This window comes from Python bivittatus, unplaced genomic scaffold, assembly GCF_059951505.1.
Source record: "Python bivittatus isolate LINGU-HERP-01145 unplaced genomic scaffold, Pbiv_v1 ctg000050_np1212, whole genome shotgun sequence".
Lineage (NCBI taxonomy): Eukaryota > Metazoa > Chordata > Lepidosauria > Squamata > Pythonidae > Python > Python bivittatus.
This window is the reverse complement of record NW_028277033.1, coordinates 1,502,448-1,520,584: the sequence shown is the minus strand read 5'-3', so window position 1 is coordinate 1,520,584 and position 18,137 is coordinate 1,502,448. Positions and strand designations below refer to the sequence as shown.

General features: G+C 41.0%; 1 protein-coding gene across 3 annotated transcripts in view; it reads right to left on the bottom strand.

The window, feature by feature from the left end:
* VCL (vinculin) overlaps window positions 1-17,929 on the bottom strand; it is a 72,404-nt gene extending 54,475 nt beyond the window's left edge. Inside the window, exon 1 of one of the 3 annotated variants that reach the window (XM_007424894.3) lies at window positions 17,526-17,929. In XM_007424894.3, the coding sequence (XP_007424956.1) occupies window positions 17,526-17,693 (168 nt within the window). In that variant the 5' untranslated portion in view covers window positions 17,694-17,929. The remainder of the gene's footprint in view (window positions 1-17,525) is intronic. The other 2 variants (XM_088128691.1, XM_007424896.3) reach the window with 2 other exon arrangements.
* Between the last annotated feature and the right edge of the window lie 208 nt (window positions 17,930-18,137).

Below are 18,137 nucleotides of genomic sequence, written 5' to 3'. Positions count from 1 at the left end.
CAGGTCTTATAACAGGAGAAACAAAGAAGTGAAAGGACTGTGAGAAATGTTACAATTAAGAGAACAATTGCTGCAAAAGACAAGGATGACAGAAAGATACTACAAAATTACACAGACAGAAAAGCAAAAAGAAAATTACAAGGAACTTAGTCAAAGAGATGGTTAAGGTTGAAAGTGGTAGAAAAAAAATACAGAGCAATTTTGATAGAAATGAGTAGGGTTTTTTAGCGTATGAAAAGGGCTAAACACAGAACATCCAGCAAAATGTTTGAACTAAAAGTGAAAGTGAAAATTTTATTTGAGAAGTGAGATATTGCTATTAAGAGTATTTTAGTCATCGCTATCAAATTGTAGGAGTACGTTGAATGGCAAAATTGAAACAAATGATAGGCTAGGATTCAAGGAAAAATGGATGAAAAGGAAGTCATAAATGCAGTGAGAATGATGAAAAATGATAAGGTGGCAGGTGTAGACAATATAACGAGGAATGTTAAAGTACAGATGTAGTTTTGCTTTGAAATGGCAGCAGAATTTTTTTACTGCCTGACAACTGGAAGAATGTCATTGTTGTTTCCCAATCCAAAAGGAAAGATTGCAAGAGTTAGTCCAAAAAACTAAAGTGGGATTGGTTTGGTCAGGATGCTGGGGGAAGGTGTTTGGCAGAAGCCTCTTCAAAAGGATAAAAGAGGCGACAATATGAAAAATTTGAGGAGTGAATGTAGCTTTATACCATGCAGAGTTTACAGATCAGATTTTTGCTGTTTGGCAAGTCATTGAAAAGTGCATGAATGCGAGAAAGTGCTTTATTTCACAGTGGTTGATTTAAAGAAGTATACAATATAGTGAACAGGCTTGAATTATGGAATGTTTTGCACAGGTATGTTGTTGAAGTTTTGTTCTTAACGTGATCAGAGCAGTATTTAATGGAAGTAAAGCATGCACGAGAATGGAATGCTAAGCAAGTTATTTGCCTTTGAGCACGTTGTAAGACAAGGATAAGTGATGTAGCCTTTGGTGTTTAATATACTTATGGATACATTTATAAGGAATACTTATGATGATGTTAGAGGTACTGTATGTTAGTTGGGCATGTGAATGTTTATGCTGATTATCTAAATTGTTGGCTGAAAATCCAGATGATTTGCAGCAAATACTAAATAGATTGTATGATGCAACAAGCAGTATAAAAACTAATGTATCAGAGTCCAAGGATTTGACAAAGAAAAGGAGTGAATGATTGTAAGTTATACATAAATGGTGAAAAGCTAGCACGAGTAGATAAATTTGTGCATCTTGGTGGAATGTTTACTAATGGATGGAGAAATTATACATTTATGGAAATTAAAATGGATGGAGAAATGTTAATATCTGCCAATGCTGGTAGAAATGTAGTGGAAAAACATAAAAGTAAGATATATGCAACAGTAATTGACTACTTAAGAGTAACTGGAAGCAAAATCAGAATAGATAAAATCAATGATTGTGGACTGAATACAAAAGTGAGCAACCATTATGACAGAAGTCTGTTGGTCACATAGAAGGAATGAATGAGAATCAAACATCAAAACAAATATATTTAAGTACAGTGAACAGGTTAAGAGGAAAAGAAAGATTGAGAAAGTCATGGTTGAATGGAGTTGTTGAGGTCCTTAAAAGGAGAGGTGAGAAGCTTAAAGAACAAAGGGGACATATGAAGTAATATATATAGGGAGACAGTGAAAGCAAAGACTGTTTTCAAAGACAGAAAGGTATGAAGAAATATAATGAATGGTTTGGTGTAGAGCAGATATAGTTATATTTTTTTCTCTTTTTCATATTTTAATTCCTTTGCCTTACTGTGTTTTACTCTTTTTCTGTACTTAGCAGAATATTGATTATCCTGATTACCTAGGGTGATGAGTATATACAAATGTATGCATATTTTTAATAATCAAAACTGTGGAAGAAAAATAATTATAGCAATAGAATTTATTGTTGTTTAGGTTTCTCTCTATCATCCTTGACATTTAAACCATACATGGGCCAGCTAAATGATAAAGGAATCCCTGCACATCCCATTTATCTCAGCTAATTACTTCATGAAAAGCCTATGCAGACCATATCACAGATTTACCATCTGCATTCACAATAACTCCCCAGTTCAAAATCACCTCTGTCCTGGATTGGCTGGGGATCCTGAGTCAGTCACGAGCATTGCTCATTCTATTCAAACTGGAGCACTGATTTAACAATAGCCCCAATCAGTCAGATGAGCAGAATTCATCTGTTCTATTTGCAGACTCATCCTCAGAAATCTCTAGAAAGGGGGCCAGATTCTGCTCTATTGCTGTTGGGAGGTACTTGGAATAGTTTGGCATTTTGAATTTTATATATACAAATACTACAAATCTTATAAGACTATAGTACTTAATGCAATATATTCTTTGCACTTCCCCCTTATTCTTTCATTCTGGTATTTTGCTACAAATAAACTTTATGCAAAACAAGCGATCACATTAGTATGTAATCTGCTTTCCAGTCCATTGTCATCATTTATGTTAATGGGTTTCATCTTCCTGCAAGAGTTGCAATGATTAAAAAACAACCTGAACAATCTGCTCATCTCTCAAAAATCAAGGAATTGCAAAAAGAAATGAATCTTAGAGCAGAAATCAAGGGGGAATTGCAAGATAACAATGTCCTCTTGATGATGATGCTCCCTCTACCAAAGGCCATTTCTAGTGTCATTTAAGAGGCTGCATCTTGTACTAATGGGGCTATTTAATGTCTGGGATATATGGTTGTTAAGGGGAAGAAAAGTTTCAAGACTCAAGGATGCTCAGATGCTCTGGGGAAACAATCCAGAGAGATGAACTTAAGCCAGTTTTTGACCAGCAAAGAATGAGCTTTTGACTCTCAAACAAATTTCTATTTTACTTTCTGAAACAGATAGGACATCTGGCTGTATGTTACCAGAACAGCTGCCTCAAATATATTGTATGGCACCAAAGGAAGGTTTGAATAACAGTGTTAACTCCTTACTAACAGGGATGAAAATGCCATAAAAGAAAAGACAGCACAAAATTACATATAGCTTGTTGTTCTTACTTGTAAAAGAATCTCCAAAATATAAACCTGATGAGAAACATCTGCTTAGCAAGTATCTGATCTTTTGAAAAACACTGATTTTTGTTTTTTACAAATTGTTTGTATCTATAAAAACTTTAAAAAATCATTTTGCATTTTACAGATACTCAGAAAATCTTCACTGAGGAAAGCTAAAATCCAGTCCTTACTTTTCATAACAGTTGATATGAGTTTCTCAGTAAGATGATGATTGCTGTGTTAAAAACAATTCAAAGAGGCTAAGAAATGCTTTTCTTGCTTACAATACTTAGTGTCTCTTCTAACTAAAAATTAAAATATACACTTTTCCTTACAACATGCTACATTTTAAGTGGAGAAGAATCATCATCATCATCATCATCATCATCATCACATTGACACCAAGCACACTGAAGCCAAGAAGGTTAGGAGTGAATATATCATGAGAGTGAAGAAGATCTTAAAGTCCAAACTCAGTGGAGGAAATACCATCAAGGCAATTAACACCTGGGCAATTCCAGTCATTAAATACATAGCTGGAACAGTGGACTGGACTCAAGCAGAACTAGAAGCCCTGGATAGGAAGACCAGAAAGATAATGACAATGAATCACGCCCTTCATCCACGCAGCAAAGTTGACAGACTCTACTTACCAAGGAGCATAGGTGGGCATGGAATGATGCAAGAACACCAGACAGTTGAAGAAGAAAAAAGGGCATTGGAAGAATATCTGAAGGTCAGTGAAGAAGATGCACTGAAGCTAGTACACCATGAAGGTTACTGAATACTGAAGAGACCAAACTGGCCTATAAGAAAGACCAAATGAAGAATAGAAAAGAAACATGGCAAGGCAAAGTATTACATGGTCAATACACAAAAAAACTAGCAGACAAAGCAGATAACAACAAGACCTGGCAAAGTCTAAGAGCAGGAAAGTTGAAGAAAGAGGCAGAGGGGCTAATTCTGGCTGCACAAGACCAAGCCTTAAGAACAAATGCATACAAAGCCAGAATCGAGAAGGCAGCAACAGAGAGCAAATGCCGCCTCTGCAAAGAAGCTGAAGAAACAGTGGACCAACTAGTTTGCTGCTGCAAGAAGTTCACACAGACTGACTACAAACAAGGGCATGACAAAGTAGCAACAATGGTGCTTTGGAATATCTGCAAGAAATACCATCTGCCTGCAAGCAAGAACTGTTGGAACCACAAAACAGACAAAGAAATAGAAAATGAAGAAGCTAAAGTGCTCTGGGACTTTAGAATTCAAACAGACAAGCACCTGCCACATGACACCACAGACTTAACCATTTTTGATAAGACAGACAAAAAGGTCTGGATAGTGGACACTGCAATACCTGGGCAGCAGAACAGAAGAGAAAGAACTGGAGAAAATCGCAAAATACAAAGACCTGAAAATAGAAATAGAATGACTGTGGCAAAAGAAAGCAAAGATAGCACCAAGAGTAATAGGTGCCTTGGGTGCAATCCCAAAACACCTGGAGCACCACTTGAAGACCATCAGCATGGACCAAATCACCATCACTCAATTGCAAAAGGCAGCTTTACTTGGAACAGCTTACATCCTGCAATACCTTTAATACTATTAAACAACATCTGCCTATCCCAGGTCCTTGGAAAGGGCTCGATAGGTGGACAAAAATGGCAAATCCAGCCTAGACATCTGGTTGACTGTGCGACCAACCATAATAATTTATTAACCTTGTATGCCACCTGATGACTATGGACAGCTCACAACAATCAAAGAAATTACAATAAAATCAATAAAAGATAAAAGATAAAGATGGCAAATGCAATGAAGTGAGGAGTCTCACTCTCCATCACTGAAGGCCCGGGTGAAGACCCAGGTCTTCACAGCTCCTCTGAATAGTATCTTATGTTTATATCAGTGTTTTGGACAAAAAATAGGAGATTCAATGCTTTTTTAAAAAAACTTCAGTCAGACCATATGTCTGTGCTTAGAGGTGTATGATCTCATTATGACAGCAAAATTGAATTTCCATGCTCAAACACAGTACATCAGGGCTGAGCCTCCTCCATGGCCACCCCAGATCTGCACTCCCTTTAAGCAGAGGGGCTGAACATCTTTGTCAGCTTTCTAAGAGGCCCTAGAAGCACACCTTTTAACTGGTCATTTTTTATGTTTTGTTATAAACTGGGGACCTTGTTGTCAGCAGTATCTTACTGCTTTGATAGACAAACAATATTCCAAACCCATTAATTTAAAACAGGATTACTAATTATGTCAAAATGAAGAGCATGCTGGATCAATCTTGCACCAAACTCCACTGCTTAATTTCATGGTCGGTCTTTAGATTCATTATGTACCTAACAACAATTTACATCTAATCTGCACTATTAAAAATATTAAATTATTCCACATTCAACTCCTCCCTGCCTTACAAGAAAGAAAAAGAAAGCAAGCTGGATTAGAAAGGGTCAGCACATCTGTTACACTGACCAAAAATATTCCCATGCAGATCCTTAAAAGCAAATCCTTTGAAAGGATCCTTCCAGCCTCTCCTGCATTTTGCCAGGACTGCTATTCTAGAGAACAAAGATTTGTACTGTTTGGTAGAACAGAGCGCCATTGCCTTCAGCTGAGCTGTAAGGATTTGTTCTGTGAAGGAGGAAGAGATGTGTAGAGTCACCCTCAAAATTTACTGCAGCCCATTCATCAGGACAAGAGAGCACGATCTGGTCCTAAGAAGAAACTGAACAGAGAATAAAGAGAACAGCTGCAACATCTTCAGACACTTAGCTCACTCTTCAGATGAAGTCAAGAGAATCTGAAAACTGGCAAAGTGTGCAAGACCTGTGATGAGATATTGTAAATGTTTTTCTTTACTTCTAAAGCAGAAGCAGGTCTGAAGAATTGCTCTTTTGAAGAAACACATTTATTTCCATTTCTGTGCACCTTTCAGGGAAGACGTCTACCAAGACATTGAGAACATTGTAAGAGAGCCATGTTAGTTTAGGATGACAAAAAGTCAAGAGGAACCTGCTAGAACCTTTTCAGAGAGAGAGAGAGAGAGAGAGAGAGAGAGAAAGAAAATGATTCAGTTATTGGATAAAGAATTATAATGTGCAACTTACTAATCTAAAATTAAACTGCTGGATTTTTTCAGTAAGAAAAACTATACTTGAGCCTTTAATAAAATTATCTGTATAAAGAAAAAAAAGATAAGTCTGTAAAAGAATCACATATTTCAGTAAAGCCAAAATTAAGTTATTGATAATTTCATTCCATCTGAAGAAAAGGACAGCTGCTATGGAAAAGTCCATAAAAGATGGGTGCAATTTCAAGTTGGCTCTTAGAAAATAATCAGCCATGAAAGCTAGCCAGAAAACATAATCCCTTCAAAAGGGGTTATTCACTTGGCAATTGTAGTGACACACGAGATTCTGCCCAGAAAATTATATCCAAAGGGAACACTACATGAGTCATCCACAGATACACATCCTTCTGGATTTAGCAACTTGGCCAAACCCACACAAACTTTCCAGACACCTCAAAAATCATGTCAGCAGAAGAATGTTCTCCCAGAAGACAGCCATCTAGAAATAACATTTAGCACCATGCTAAAAGTACATGCTCAACTGAAATCCTTGATACAACTGCTTTTGAAGGGGAACAAGTTATCAACCGCAAACACCACAAACTACTTTTTCAACCAGCATGCAGCCAGTCTCCCTTAACTTGGCTAATTTCAAGTCAGTGAAATCATTTCTATCTTATCTCCTGACTTGAAGTCATGTCCTCACCAGGTTATGAAGTGGGGGGGGGAGGGGGGGAGTACAGCAATTAGCACATTTTCCAGGTACAGCACCACACAGGCAGAGATTGTTTTAAGGCAGAGAACCCCATTTCCTGTGCTGACCCCTCCTCCTCTTTTGGTACTTGCTGGAAGGAGAACATTGAAGAATAAAGCAGTTCTACAGCATACATAAGCCCCTAAAATGTCCTTTCTCACAATCAAATACTATTTCAACATAGTTTTTCCATCAAGCGGACTCAGTACTTTTAATAACTGGTGATACACTACATTAGATGTAAATACAATTTACACATGAATACCTAATGGCATTATATTCACTGTTAAATAGCAGCATCTAAGTGGCCTTGGCTTGGCCTGGAAGCTAAGCAGGGACAGCCTTGATCAGAACTTGGATGGGAGACAATCTCAAAAGCCCAGGTGTTCAGGCTGGTCAAGGAAGTTTTTAAAAAAATCCTGATGAAAATATCAAACTGCTTCTGTCTCATGCAGAAAACAGAAGGGTATGTCCACATAAATCACTAGGAATTGAGTTCTACTTGATGGTGATTTTACTCTTCAGTGAGAGCTCAAAAATAGGTTTGATGCAGCTGAAAAGGAAAAAAATCCAAACTCCTCTCAGGAATCCTACAAAAAAGTTACAATCCTGGCCTCATCCAGTCCACATTATATTTCAGCTCCCAGGTGTGAAAAGATTATTCAACCCACTCCAAAACAAGCAGAAGAGGAAATAACAGAAAACAAAGGCTATTCTCCCCCTCCCCCCAAACCCCCCCCTGCAGCAGCATTTCCCCTAATACATTTCATTGGACATTTTAAAAACTTTCTTTACCATTCAGATAAAGTAAAACAACTGATTCATCTTTTCTCTATAAACATCAATTAAAATACATTGATGTAAACTTCAACTGCCATCAGCATTTTCTTTACTAACGCCTCTAAAGCAACACCTATTGTAAATCATCAATTCACGCATTCATAGGGATTATCCAAAATTCAGGGAAAATGTCTGAAGACCAATAAATGTAACTATACCATTATACGAATTCCACAATGATTTCAAATTAGAATCTGCATAATATACTCCCAGATACACATTTTTCTTAACATCTCCACATTCTTGCTCTTCATGTATTTCTATATAGCAAAAGACCCAACAGAAACTAGTTCCTCCTGTGAAGGTATGGTCATATTCATAATTTACCCCATCCTCTTTTACCTGATAATGAGATTATGTCCAAATAAATCAGCATAGGAAGGTATCTTAGCATTTACACAGTACTTCACAATTTTACCTCAAAAGTCTTTATACAATATTCTTGTAAACTAAAGTTGTTACCCCCTCAGTTTGAAGACTGAGGCAATGGAGGAGGAATTTGAATGAAAGGCATTACATTTTAATCTCCATTAGAATATAATTTAACCCCACCAATTCAAAACATGTGAGCCTACAATTAGAGTAGTTTGAGCCTGTCCATAATTTGCCAGGCATTTCTAGAATATAACAAATCAAAATCAACAAAATAAACTTGGTATGCAGTCATGTTGAAAATCCATTCCAATACCTGGATTATTCCACCTTAGCAGAGGACATTCACAAAGTAAAGAAAAATCAAAATTCAAGGAGCAAGAAGCCAGAAAGATTTTACATGACATGCGTGCATAAATACATAAGTACATAAATTAAAGGTTAATTTAGTTAAAGGTCCAGGAAGCAATAATTATCAAGAGTTCAGGGCAAATTATTTCAGCAAAGAACAGTGCCATCTCCACCTAATTCCAGCTGCAGTGCAACTCTCATTCTTAGTTACTCTCATCAGAAGTTTAAACTCTGTTCTTGGACTTTACAATCCCAACTCCAAAAGGACAATCTATCAGGAGATTCTAGAAGACACCAAAAATATCAGAGAGCCTCCAAACATCTACATAGTGTATGAATCATGTGATGGTTTTGATTTGAGGAAAGGGTTGCTTGTCCTGTCCTACTAGTATCCTATGAGAGTTCAGTCTATTCACTCAAATCCTGGGGCTGCTCCAAGTTACCTCCTTCTCTTGCAGCAATACTATAGCTGGAGTGCAACGCCTTGTGCCCCATAACTCCATTCACGACATCTTTGCAGCAACAACCCAGAAAGAATCACAGGGAACGATTTCTGCTCTGTGAGGAACCACAACAGACAATACACAAAAATAACAAGAAGCATTAACCACCACAAGGCAGACACCAGCAAATAAGTACTAGCTGACACAACAAAGGATGAGCAGCCACAGCTTCCAAACCCCCCTCTTTTGGGGTAGCAACCTTTTAGCTGGGCAGCACTTCCTGTTTTTATTTGCCAGATTCCAGCCCTCCAATCTGGGCTGATTAAATACGTGTGGGTGGATGGGTGAGAGAGAGGAGGTTAACCGTTAGCCCAGCCCTTTCACATTCAAAGCAGGGCAACAGCAATCGCGGCAGAGATAGCACTGAAGAAGCAGCTGCACTTTGCACTCCAAACTACTTTCCTAAAAGAGGAATGGCTCCTTAATTGTAAATTAGCAAATGACTCTGAGTTTGCCTGCCTAAAATAATCTGAACAGGGGTTACAGACTAAGGCAAAGGCAGTCCTCAATTTGACCCACACTCTGGGTTTGGATTATACTCTAAGCCAGAAAACCATATACCATCCAGGACAATATGAACCAGGTCCGGGGTAGGCAGAGACCGGGATGTAGAGCCAAGGGAAGGGAAATGTCTGGCCATGGTGGAATGCAAAAGGGGTCATTTGGAGGGGCTTTAAGCTACAGCTGAACAAAGGGGACTCGTAGCACAGAGGTAAGAGAATTATTGTACCCCTCCTCTGGATAATAATCTTGTCACTCAAATGCATATTCCCAAGAGAGATCTGCACCTGTGCCATTCATGTTACTACCCAACAATCAACTTATTGGGTCTCAGAAGTGAATCCAAGTGTTTCCACGCTGGGTGCTCACACAGAGGCCACCCATTTGGAAAAGGCCCAGAAATTCATGTCTTCCATGGTATCAGTTCCTGAATTAATATTTGTGGGGTGATCCTTGATACAGCTCCCTTCATCCAGACCCAAGGGAAGTATGGAACATTTGTCCTATTGAGGTCAATACTACTGCAATTAAAAAATGAGTCCACATTTCAGCCCTGGGCTTAACAAAACCTGGATGAATGCAATCTCCCTGCCTACCCACCCCCTGCCCCCAGTATGAACAGAATCTATTTTGTGCAGGAGAATCTCTGGAAAGCTCCCTTCATCCCCACCTTTGTGGCTAATGTAGCTGGAAAGATTAATGGGGTACTTAAAATGATTTGGGTTCCATGATAGCAATTCAGTGAAGGCCTGGCTGAAATAACTAAGTCATATGGACTACGATAGATGCATCCCCATCTGCCAATTTCTACTCAGACCCCGTGGTTATCTGTAGAACTGCAAATAATTAAACAGCATATATAATGACCGAATAACTTGTGGGTAAAATTCATTATAAGGCAAAGCCAAAATAGTCAATGTGTGTGTATTCCCATTTTACACACCCATCCACCCACAGTGCATTTTAATTAAGGTCTGACATTTATCACAACATCCAAACCCCAAAATGGCCAACATTTTTGGTTTGCACAAACCAGATGATAAGCATCTTGACACAAGAAAGACAAGCCTTTCATCACAAAGTATGGTTTGTACAAACTCAAAACAGTGGCCATTTTGAGGTTGGGCAACATAATAAGCCTCCACCCTTAGTTAAATACAGTGTGCAATATTTTGCTAGTGCCATAAAAATTGAACTTTTCCAAACTACTGTCGCCGAACAGATTTCCCCTATTGTTCTCATAAATGTTTCCATGAAAGTGTCAGAACTTTATGTGATATCCCCAAAGCATTCCAGAAACTTTTCAGTGAAAGCACCCACATGAGAAGCAAACAGAAATCAGGGCTTCATGAAGTCTTAAGAACAGTTATATGCAAGTTCACTGGCATCCTCTCAGACTGGAAACTTGTATGACAGCAAAGAAAGAGTGAAGATCCTCTCCCCTTGGGAAATGTTCATAAACATCCTCCTCTCATCAGCCTCTTTTATTCTGCTTTGGATTGAACCCAACTCAAGGTCAAGCTTGCTATCTGGGAGCAGCCTCATGCCATCTACAGCTGTGTGGATGAATGGAAGCCAGCTTTCTCCTGCTTGATGTCTTGGTTTCTTCTCCAAGAGGATTTTCAATATAAAATTGAGTCAGGTTGAAAGAAGTCCAGGAATACATGACAGGGGGAGGTCATAATTATTAATGAAAAAAATGGATACCATCCATGACATCTTCATTCAGCAAGGTAGGCACATGATTCAGAAAGCTAGGGCAGGCCCATGGTCATCTCCATTTTGGTCCTTGGCTATGAGATGAGTCAAACAGATGAGCAGGAAACTCATATTTCCCTGCAGATGTAAGTTTGGCAACCAAACCAATATTGTATTGTGGCAGGCCAACAAATCTGATTGCTCCAGAAGACCTTAGGAACATAACTCTAAGGACTCCCTCTTGGCCAATCTGCAAGAGAGTCCTCTTCCACTTCTTCCATGGGCTATATTATCCCAGTTGCTGCAGTTGGGCAATTAAAGGAAATAACTGAAGCTTCCTTCCTCTTATTTTAGATGAAAGACAAACCCTTGCCTACTTAAATCCACTCTTTAAGGAAGTCAACTGAAAGGACATTGCCTAAGATGACAGTTCATCCAGAGGGCAAAAGATGTTCTTTCTTTCCAGAATACAGCCACCTGCCTTCATGTATGGACAGGTTCCATGTATGGCCAGCAGCATCGCAGAAGAGTAAAAAGCAAACGTCAATACAAGGAAAACTAGGATTGCTCAGTATGTTCAAGATGTGTTTGCACAGCACTAGCATCCTTAAATGAACTATGGTTTACTGATTTAATCCAACTACCTGGATTTACACAGTGGACAACTCATTACACCAGCTGAGTTCATATTACACACTTGTTGAAATATGGTAGACAGGTTTGTGGTTTAGTGAGTCATTCAAACCTTCTCATTTAGTGAAGCTCCTCTTAAGTGCTGTAGGAACTGAGTACTGTACATCATACCCAGATACAACCAAGCTTAATTCTAAACCAGCTCTCTTAAAACAGTGCCTAATAAATATTATCCCATAAAATTAAGATTATATCAAGATTTTAGAAATGCCCAAGACCACTTCGCATCCCTCCCACAGATGAACATAAAGCAGTGTTGTCCAAACTTGGCCACTTTAAGATGAGTGGACTTCAACTCCCAGAATTCCCCAGCCAGCCATGCTGGCTGGGGAATTCTGGGAGTTGAAGTCCACTCATCTTAAAGTGGCCAAGTTTGGACAACACTGACATAAAGCCTTTCTTTGGGTGCCCAGTGGGACAATTTCTCCTTTCAGCAGATGCTTAGTCGTTCCTACTTGACTTCCACCAACAAGAATGGCAAAAGAATTGGGAAGCCTCCACCTGGGGCTTCTTTAGTGTCACCTCAAAACCAGGGTTCTCACTTGTTCCTCTCCTAAAAAATCAGAATCATAAGCCAAAAGGAAACTTGGCTCTGATTCTGTTAGAGAGCAACAAGCCAGAGATCCTGGTTTGGGTATAATATTAAAATATATAGGTAGACACATCCACCTATAGGAGGAGCCAGCCAAGATCTGCTCGTTCTGAGAAACTGGAATTTTAGGAACAAAAAGCCTGGCTTTATATTATGTCCAAAATGACCAACAGGAATAATTAGTTGTGAAATATCATTGATTGTAATAGAATCTAATGAAGCTAATTTAGTCTAATTTAACCTATGCATTTCTAATCATTTTGTATATACAGTATAGATAGTCCTCACTTAACAATCATTTGTTCAGCGACTGTTCAGAGTTATGGTGCTGCTGAACAAATGGTACTTTACACCTGGTCCCCAAAGTCACGGCCGTCCCAGCACCCCCACGGTCACGTGATCAAAATTTGGGTGCTTGGCTGCCTGCCCATATGATCGCAGGGGCGCTTCAACACCCCCAACTGCATATCTCCCCCCCCATCTCTGCCCTTTTGGCCATCCTGCATAGTGGCAATCCTCGGCTGCAGCTGCTGCTGTCCCTGGGCCTCTACTTCAGCCCAGCACCGTTGCCATGGAAGAGTGCTGCCTCAAGCCCTATGCCGCCGTTAGCCCTATGCAAGGCTTCTGAAACCTCATGAGAAAGCCGCAGAAGACCACACCCACTGTTCTCCACACATGCCATTCTCATCTCAGAAGCTTTCTGAAGGCTTTCCGAAGCATCGCAAGAACGGCGTGCGCAATCTGGAGAGCAGCACAAGTGAAAGAAATCTACTGTACGGACAAAAACCAAAATTAAATTAGATGGTCAACAGCTATGGAAGCCAGCTGTCCCTATCCCATGCACAGGGATACAGTGGGGATACAGATCTAATGCAGCAACTGCTAGATTAAAATCCCCATATCTTGTTACAGTTACTTCTCCTAAATTAAAGACCTCTACCCTGATTGTTTTTGCATTTTAAAATACAAGACTATGAAAAAAACTTTCTCCAGATTTTTTCGAGAGATTTGCACTGATTTTTTAACATCTATAATTCCATGGTGAGAGCCAGTTTGGTGTAGTCGTTAAGTCACCAGTCTAGAAATTGGAAGACAGTGAGTTCTAGTCCCGCCTTAGGCACAAAGCTCTCAGCTCTAGGAAACAGGCAATGGCAAACCATTTCGGAATTAACAATGACTCAAAGGCACCCCCTTAAAAAAATCCATGGTGAAACATCTACATCCAACTGGAAATTAATATCCATCATAGCAGGCCACCAATTATGTAACCAACCTCATGCAAAAGAACATTCTGACTAGTTCAAGCAGTCAGGGTTCATATTATATCAGAAGTATCAACAATGTGCAGGGGGAAAATCCAAAACTTTTGGTGCCTATCAAGCTCTATTTTTTTAGATAGTTTAATTTAAGCAAAAAACTGAAAAGTAAAACACCAGCTTCATGAAAAAGAAGATCTTTATTGTGGTCAAAGACCAGCACATATGAACCTCAGTAATATAAAACAGTTTACATGCATACGGATAAATGCAAATCATAAAATTAACTGGACCTATCAATCTATCAACTTCACATTTTGCATATGACATATCAAAATTTAGCTACACTTAGAGGTACAGGGTCACGTGTATCTGAAAATAAAAAATGTAAATAAAACTGGTCAAAATGACCAGGGCATTTATTTAAATGTGGGGTGATCAACTCTGAATGTGTGCCAGTATAAAAGGGGTAATATAATAAAACACGTTTTACAGTTTCAACAGCCCTGCCCCATGGGCAAAATCTTAGCCCAAATGTCAAGCAAGTATTTCAACAAAACCTCTGCCCATAGAAGCAATATTAGAAAAATAAGAAATACAACCAAATAAAACTTAGAAAAATGAAAATTTAGAAAAATGATTGACTGCAACCCAGAGCTTCATTTACCTTCTGGCCACACTGATCATAGCAGCCATTTTGTGAGAGTTCCCATAATAAGATCCCAAATATGCCCATGACCTGAAGAAGACTGATGACCCCTTATTTTGTGAATATGGGGAGAACATGACAGAGATAGCATGACTATCAGAACCACTATGACACAGGGGCAGAAATCAGAGCTAGCACTGAGATGCAACAAATATAAAAGCAGATTAGGGTGATACAAGGGTGCAAGCAAGAGAATTATTAGGTTTTTGTCAACAGCACTCAAACACACAGTCTGGGTCTATTAAAATCTGTGGTGCCCTGACTTCTAAAACCAAAAAGAGTGGGAACTCCCTTATAATTATTTTTAACCCCCAGACATTGCCAGTTCTCTCCCTCTACAAGAGCTATCCTAAAATGGACTCTGGTTAAAAATATCTGCAAGCTGTACTGGGCTGAAGGTTGTTGGGGTTTTATAAAGTGGGAAAGCTTTTGATGAATGTCTTCCAAAATTCCTGCTGAGAACACAAAACCCTTTTGAGATAATGCTGGCTAAATAGAGTAGGGTAAGAAAGCCACAAATGCCACACTGAACAACTTGGGACAAACTAGAACCAAATAAAAATAAATGACCAAGAAACATACCAAAAATTCAGCTCAGGGGTATGCAAACTCTAGCTCAGGAGCTATAAGCAGCTTTCTAATTTTGGTTACCGAAAACGGACAGTGAGTTCTGCCATTTTGAGATGGGGAATAAGCCAAGCACTAAAATTGGCACAGCGCATTTCAGAAAGAGGCTCCCCCCAAAACCCACTTTGATATGTCACCAGGAACCATCTGATCAGGATATCTCCCTACAAAAGTGAAGGGAGAACCTTGGACATCAAAAAATGGTCCATCTCTGGTTTAGTTTGGTACAGCAAAGGAGAAAGGTAGACCTATTTGGAGATGCTTTCTGAAGCTGTCCAGCTCTCAAGCCACTTCTGCTCGCTCAAGGAAGAGGAAGGACTGAAAATTCATGCCAAGAGCAGCATCTCGGAGTTTGAGGCTTCACAAACATCAAACACTCATCACAAACTCAAGTCCTGCCGCTCCACAGGGCAGCCTATTTTTATCTGCAAACAGCAGTCAAGAAGTGGGATGCAAGGAAAGGGGTTAATGGGGGACAAAGCAGGAAAAGACATGCCTTCAGTCACTCCCATTGCACAATGAAATCGACTCAACACAGAGAAAATGTTGCAGCCCAATCCTTCTTTTTGCAACTGTTCCTGCCTACCGTAACGTTACATTAATGCACATCATCTGGTCCTGGGCTATTTTTGGATCTTTTCCATAGGCAACAGAGTAATCCAGAAGCTGAGGAGACAATGTTTTTGATCTGAAAGATTAGGAATTTCATTTAAAAAGGGGGGGGAGGGTAAATCAGAGAGAGAGAGAGAACCCTTTGAAGAAAGGGTTGGAATAGAAGTTAGGGAAGAAGATAAATTTATAATGCAGGAGTCAATATAGGTGAGGTGAAAAAATGCCTAGAAAGAGGAAAATTAACCCTAGAAGTTGTTTTAATAAGCAGGTAATAACATAAAAGGGTTTTGCAGAAAATTGGAGAAAAGGTAGGAATATCAAAGGAAAAAGAGAGAGATTGGGGAAGGGTAACACAGGATCAGACTGAGCATTGGATCAGCAGGAATTCTCAGGCAAGTCTGGGACACTGAAAAATGCATTGCACATCAAGTGTCAGCCCCACCAAGTAGACCGGACCAGGAAATCAACTCCCCAGGAAGGCTAGAACTATAATAACAGAACCTTGCAAGCCTGATTGTAGTGAACTTCCTCCCCCTTATACACCAGTGAATCAGGGAGGTGTCTATCTGAGCCGTTTCTGAATGTTATCTGGATATTCTGGACTTTAAAAAGGCTTTAGCCCTGTTTGCCTAGGCAATGGGGCCTGTGTATCTCCATCAAGGTCATCTTCCTTACTCTCTAACCAGTGTTTCTCAACCTTAGCAACTTTAAGATATGTGGACTTCAACTCCCAGAATTCCCCAGCCAGCATGGCTGGCTGGGGAATTCTGGGAGTTGAAGTCCACATATCTTAAAGTTGCTAAGGTTGAGAAACACTGCTCTACACAAAGGCAATTGCCAAACCAACTTCTGTTCTGCTGATGAAAAAATGCACCAGCAAGTCCCTGGGATCAGCAGAAGCTGAGTTCAGTCCCAAGGAGGCCTTATCTTTTCACCACTGCCAAGATGCATCTTATTTTCCGTCCCCAGCTGGCCCGCATCCCAGACAGGGTCTCCAAGACCCGGCATCCCTCCAGTTTAGGATAGCACCTTGGCCATCCACGAAGATGCCAAAAGGCCCTGCCCAGGCACTCTGGGGACCCTACAGCTGGGCCCTGACAGAGCAGTGAGCAGAGCTGGGGAGCACTTGGGGGCACCAAGATTTGTCAGGAGAAGACAGGAAGAATATGAGAAAACCAGGAGGAGCTCCTCTGAGAAATGCAAGGCAGTCTGAACATTTTGAGAAGAGAGTGCTCCCTGTGGGAAATACTGTTTCCAGAGAGTTAAGGCACTGCCACCTGGAATTAGCATATCAGAAGCCGTCTTCCTCCTTGGAAGTAAAATTAATTGATACCCGATCAGGATGTGCCTTATACGCATGGAAAATAGTATATATCAGTTCTACTCATTGCTTTAAAAAAAAGAGTCAGCTCGGTGGGAAAAAATTGTCCACAGGCAGGAGAAAGAGATCTTGGGAGTCACCGGAAGGCATTTGATAAGAGGAGAAAAGCAGGCAAGAAAACTTGTCAGGAAGTTCCAGACGGCGGTTGTTTTTCTTCTGTGCTGGGGGGAAGGAGGGACGGAGGGAGCGAAGGAGCTGGCTTTTCGACCGGGTTTTTCAAGAACGGCCGTGGGGCAAATCAAGAAGTTTAACGGGACTTCGCTCGCGGTTGCAAAGCCGCATTACTGCATTTGCCTTCCATGAACGCCCCGAAGTCTCTGCAAAATAAACACCCAGCGCGGGCCCGACTCCGCTCAGCCGGGTCGCCCGAGCCAGGCTTTGCCAAGGTTGGTCTAACCAACCAACGGAAGGCAGAATGAACCGGTGGCCCGGCGCCCACTGACACGCGACCCTCCCCTCCCCTCCCCTCCACTCACCCGGACCAGGTTGCTGACGGCGGCTTGCACGGCGGCCACTGGCGCGGTGAGATCCGGGATGGCCTTGCCGTCCACCTCTCCCTCCTCGTGCATGATGACCAGGTGGGAGATCTGCTGCGCCACCGGCTCCAGGATGCTCTCGATCGTGCGGGTGTGGAAGACAGGCATGGCTGGAAATTGCCGTTCGCCTCCTCAGCGCAAAGAAAGGCGGGGGAAAACTTTTACGCGTGAACCGCCGTCTCAGGAGCAGCGGTCGTGGGAAGCGACGGCGAACTTTGCGCCCAACGGAGGAGGAGCCGAGAGGGCGAGGGCTTTCGGGAGCTGCCCGCTGGCACCGGGATCCCAAGACCTGCTTCCCCGGCAGCGCCGCTCAGCCCTTTCCGCAAACCTTCCGCAGCCGCGGACTGAAGCCACGCCCCCCCGTGCTGCGTCTCCGCCAATGATGGAACACAAGCCCTCGCCTCGATTGGAGGTCCCGCATTCCGACTCCTCCCTCCTCCCTTCTCCCACTCGTTTGGTTGCTCCAGCACTGGTTGTCCCGGGGTTCGTGTGACGTCAGACATTCTGGAGTCCATATAAGGCGAAGATTAAAGCTGGAGCGCTCGGGACCGG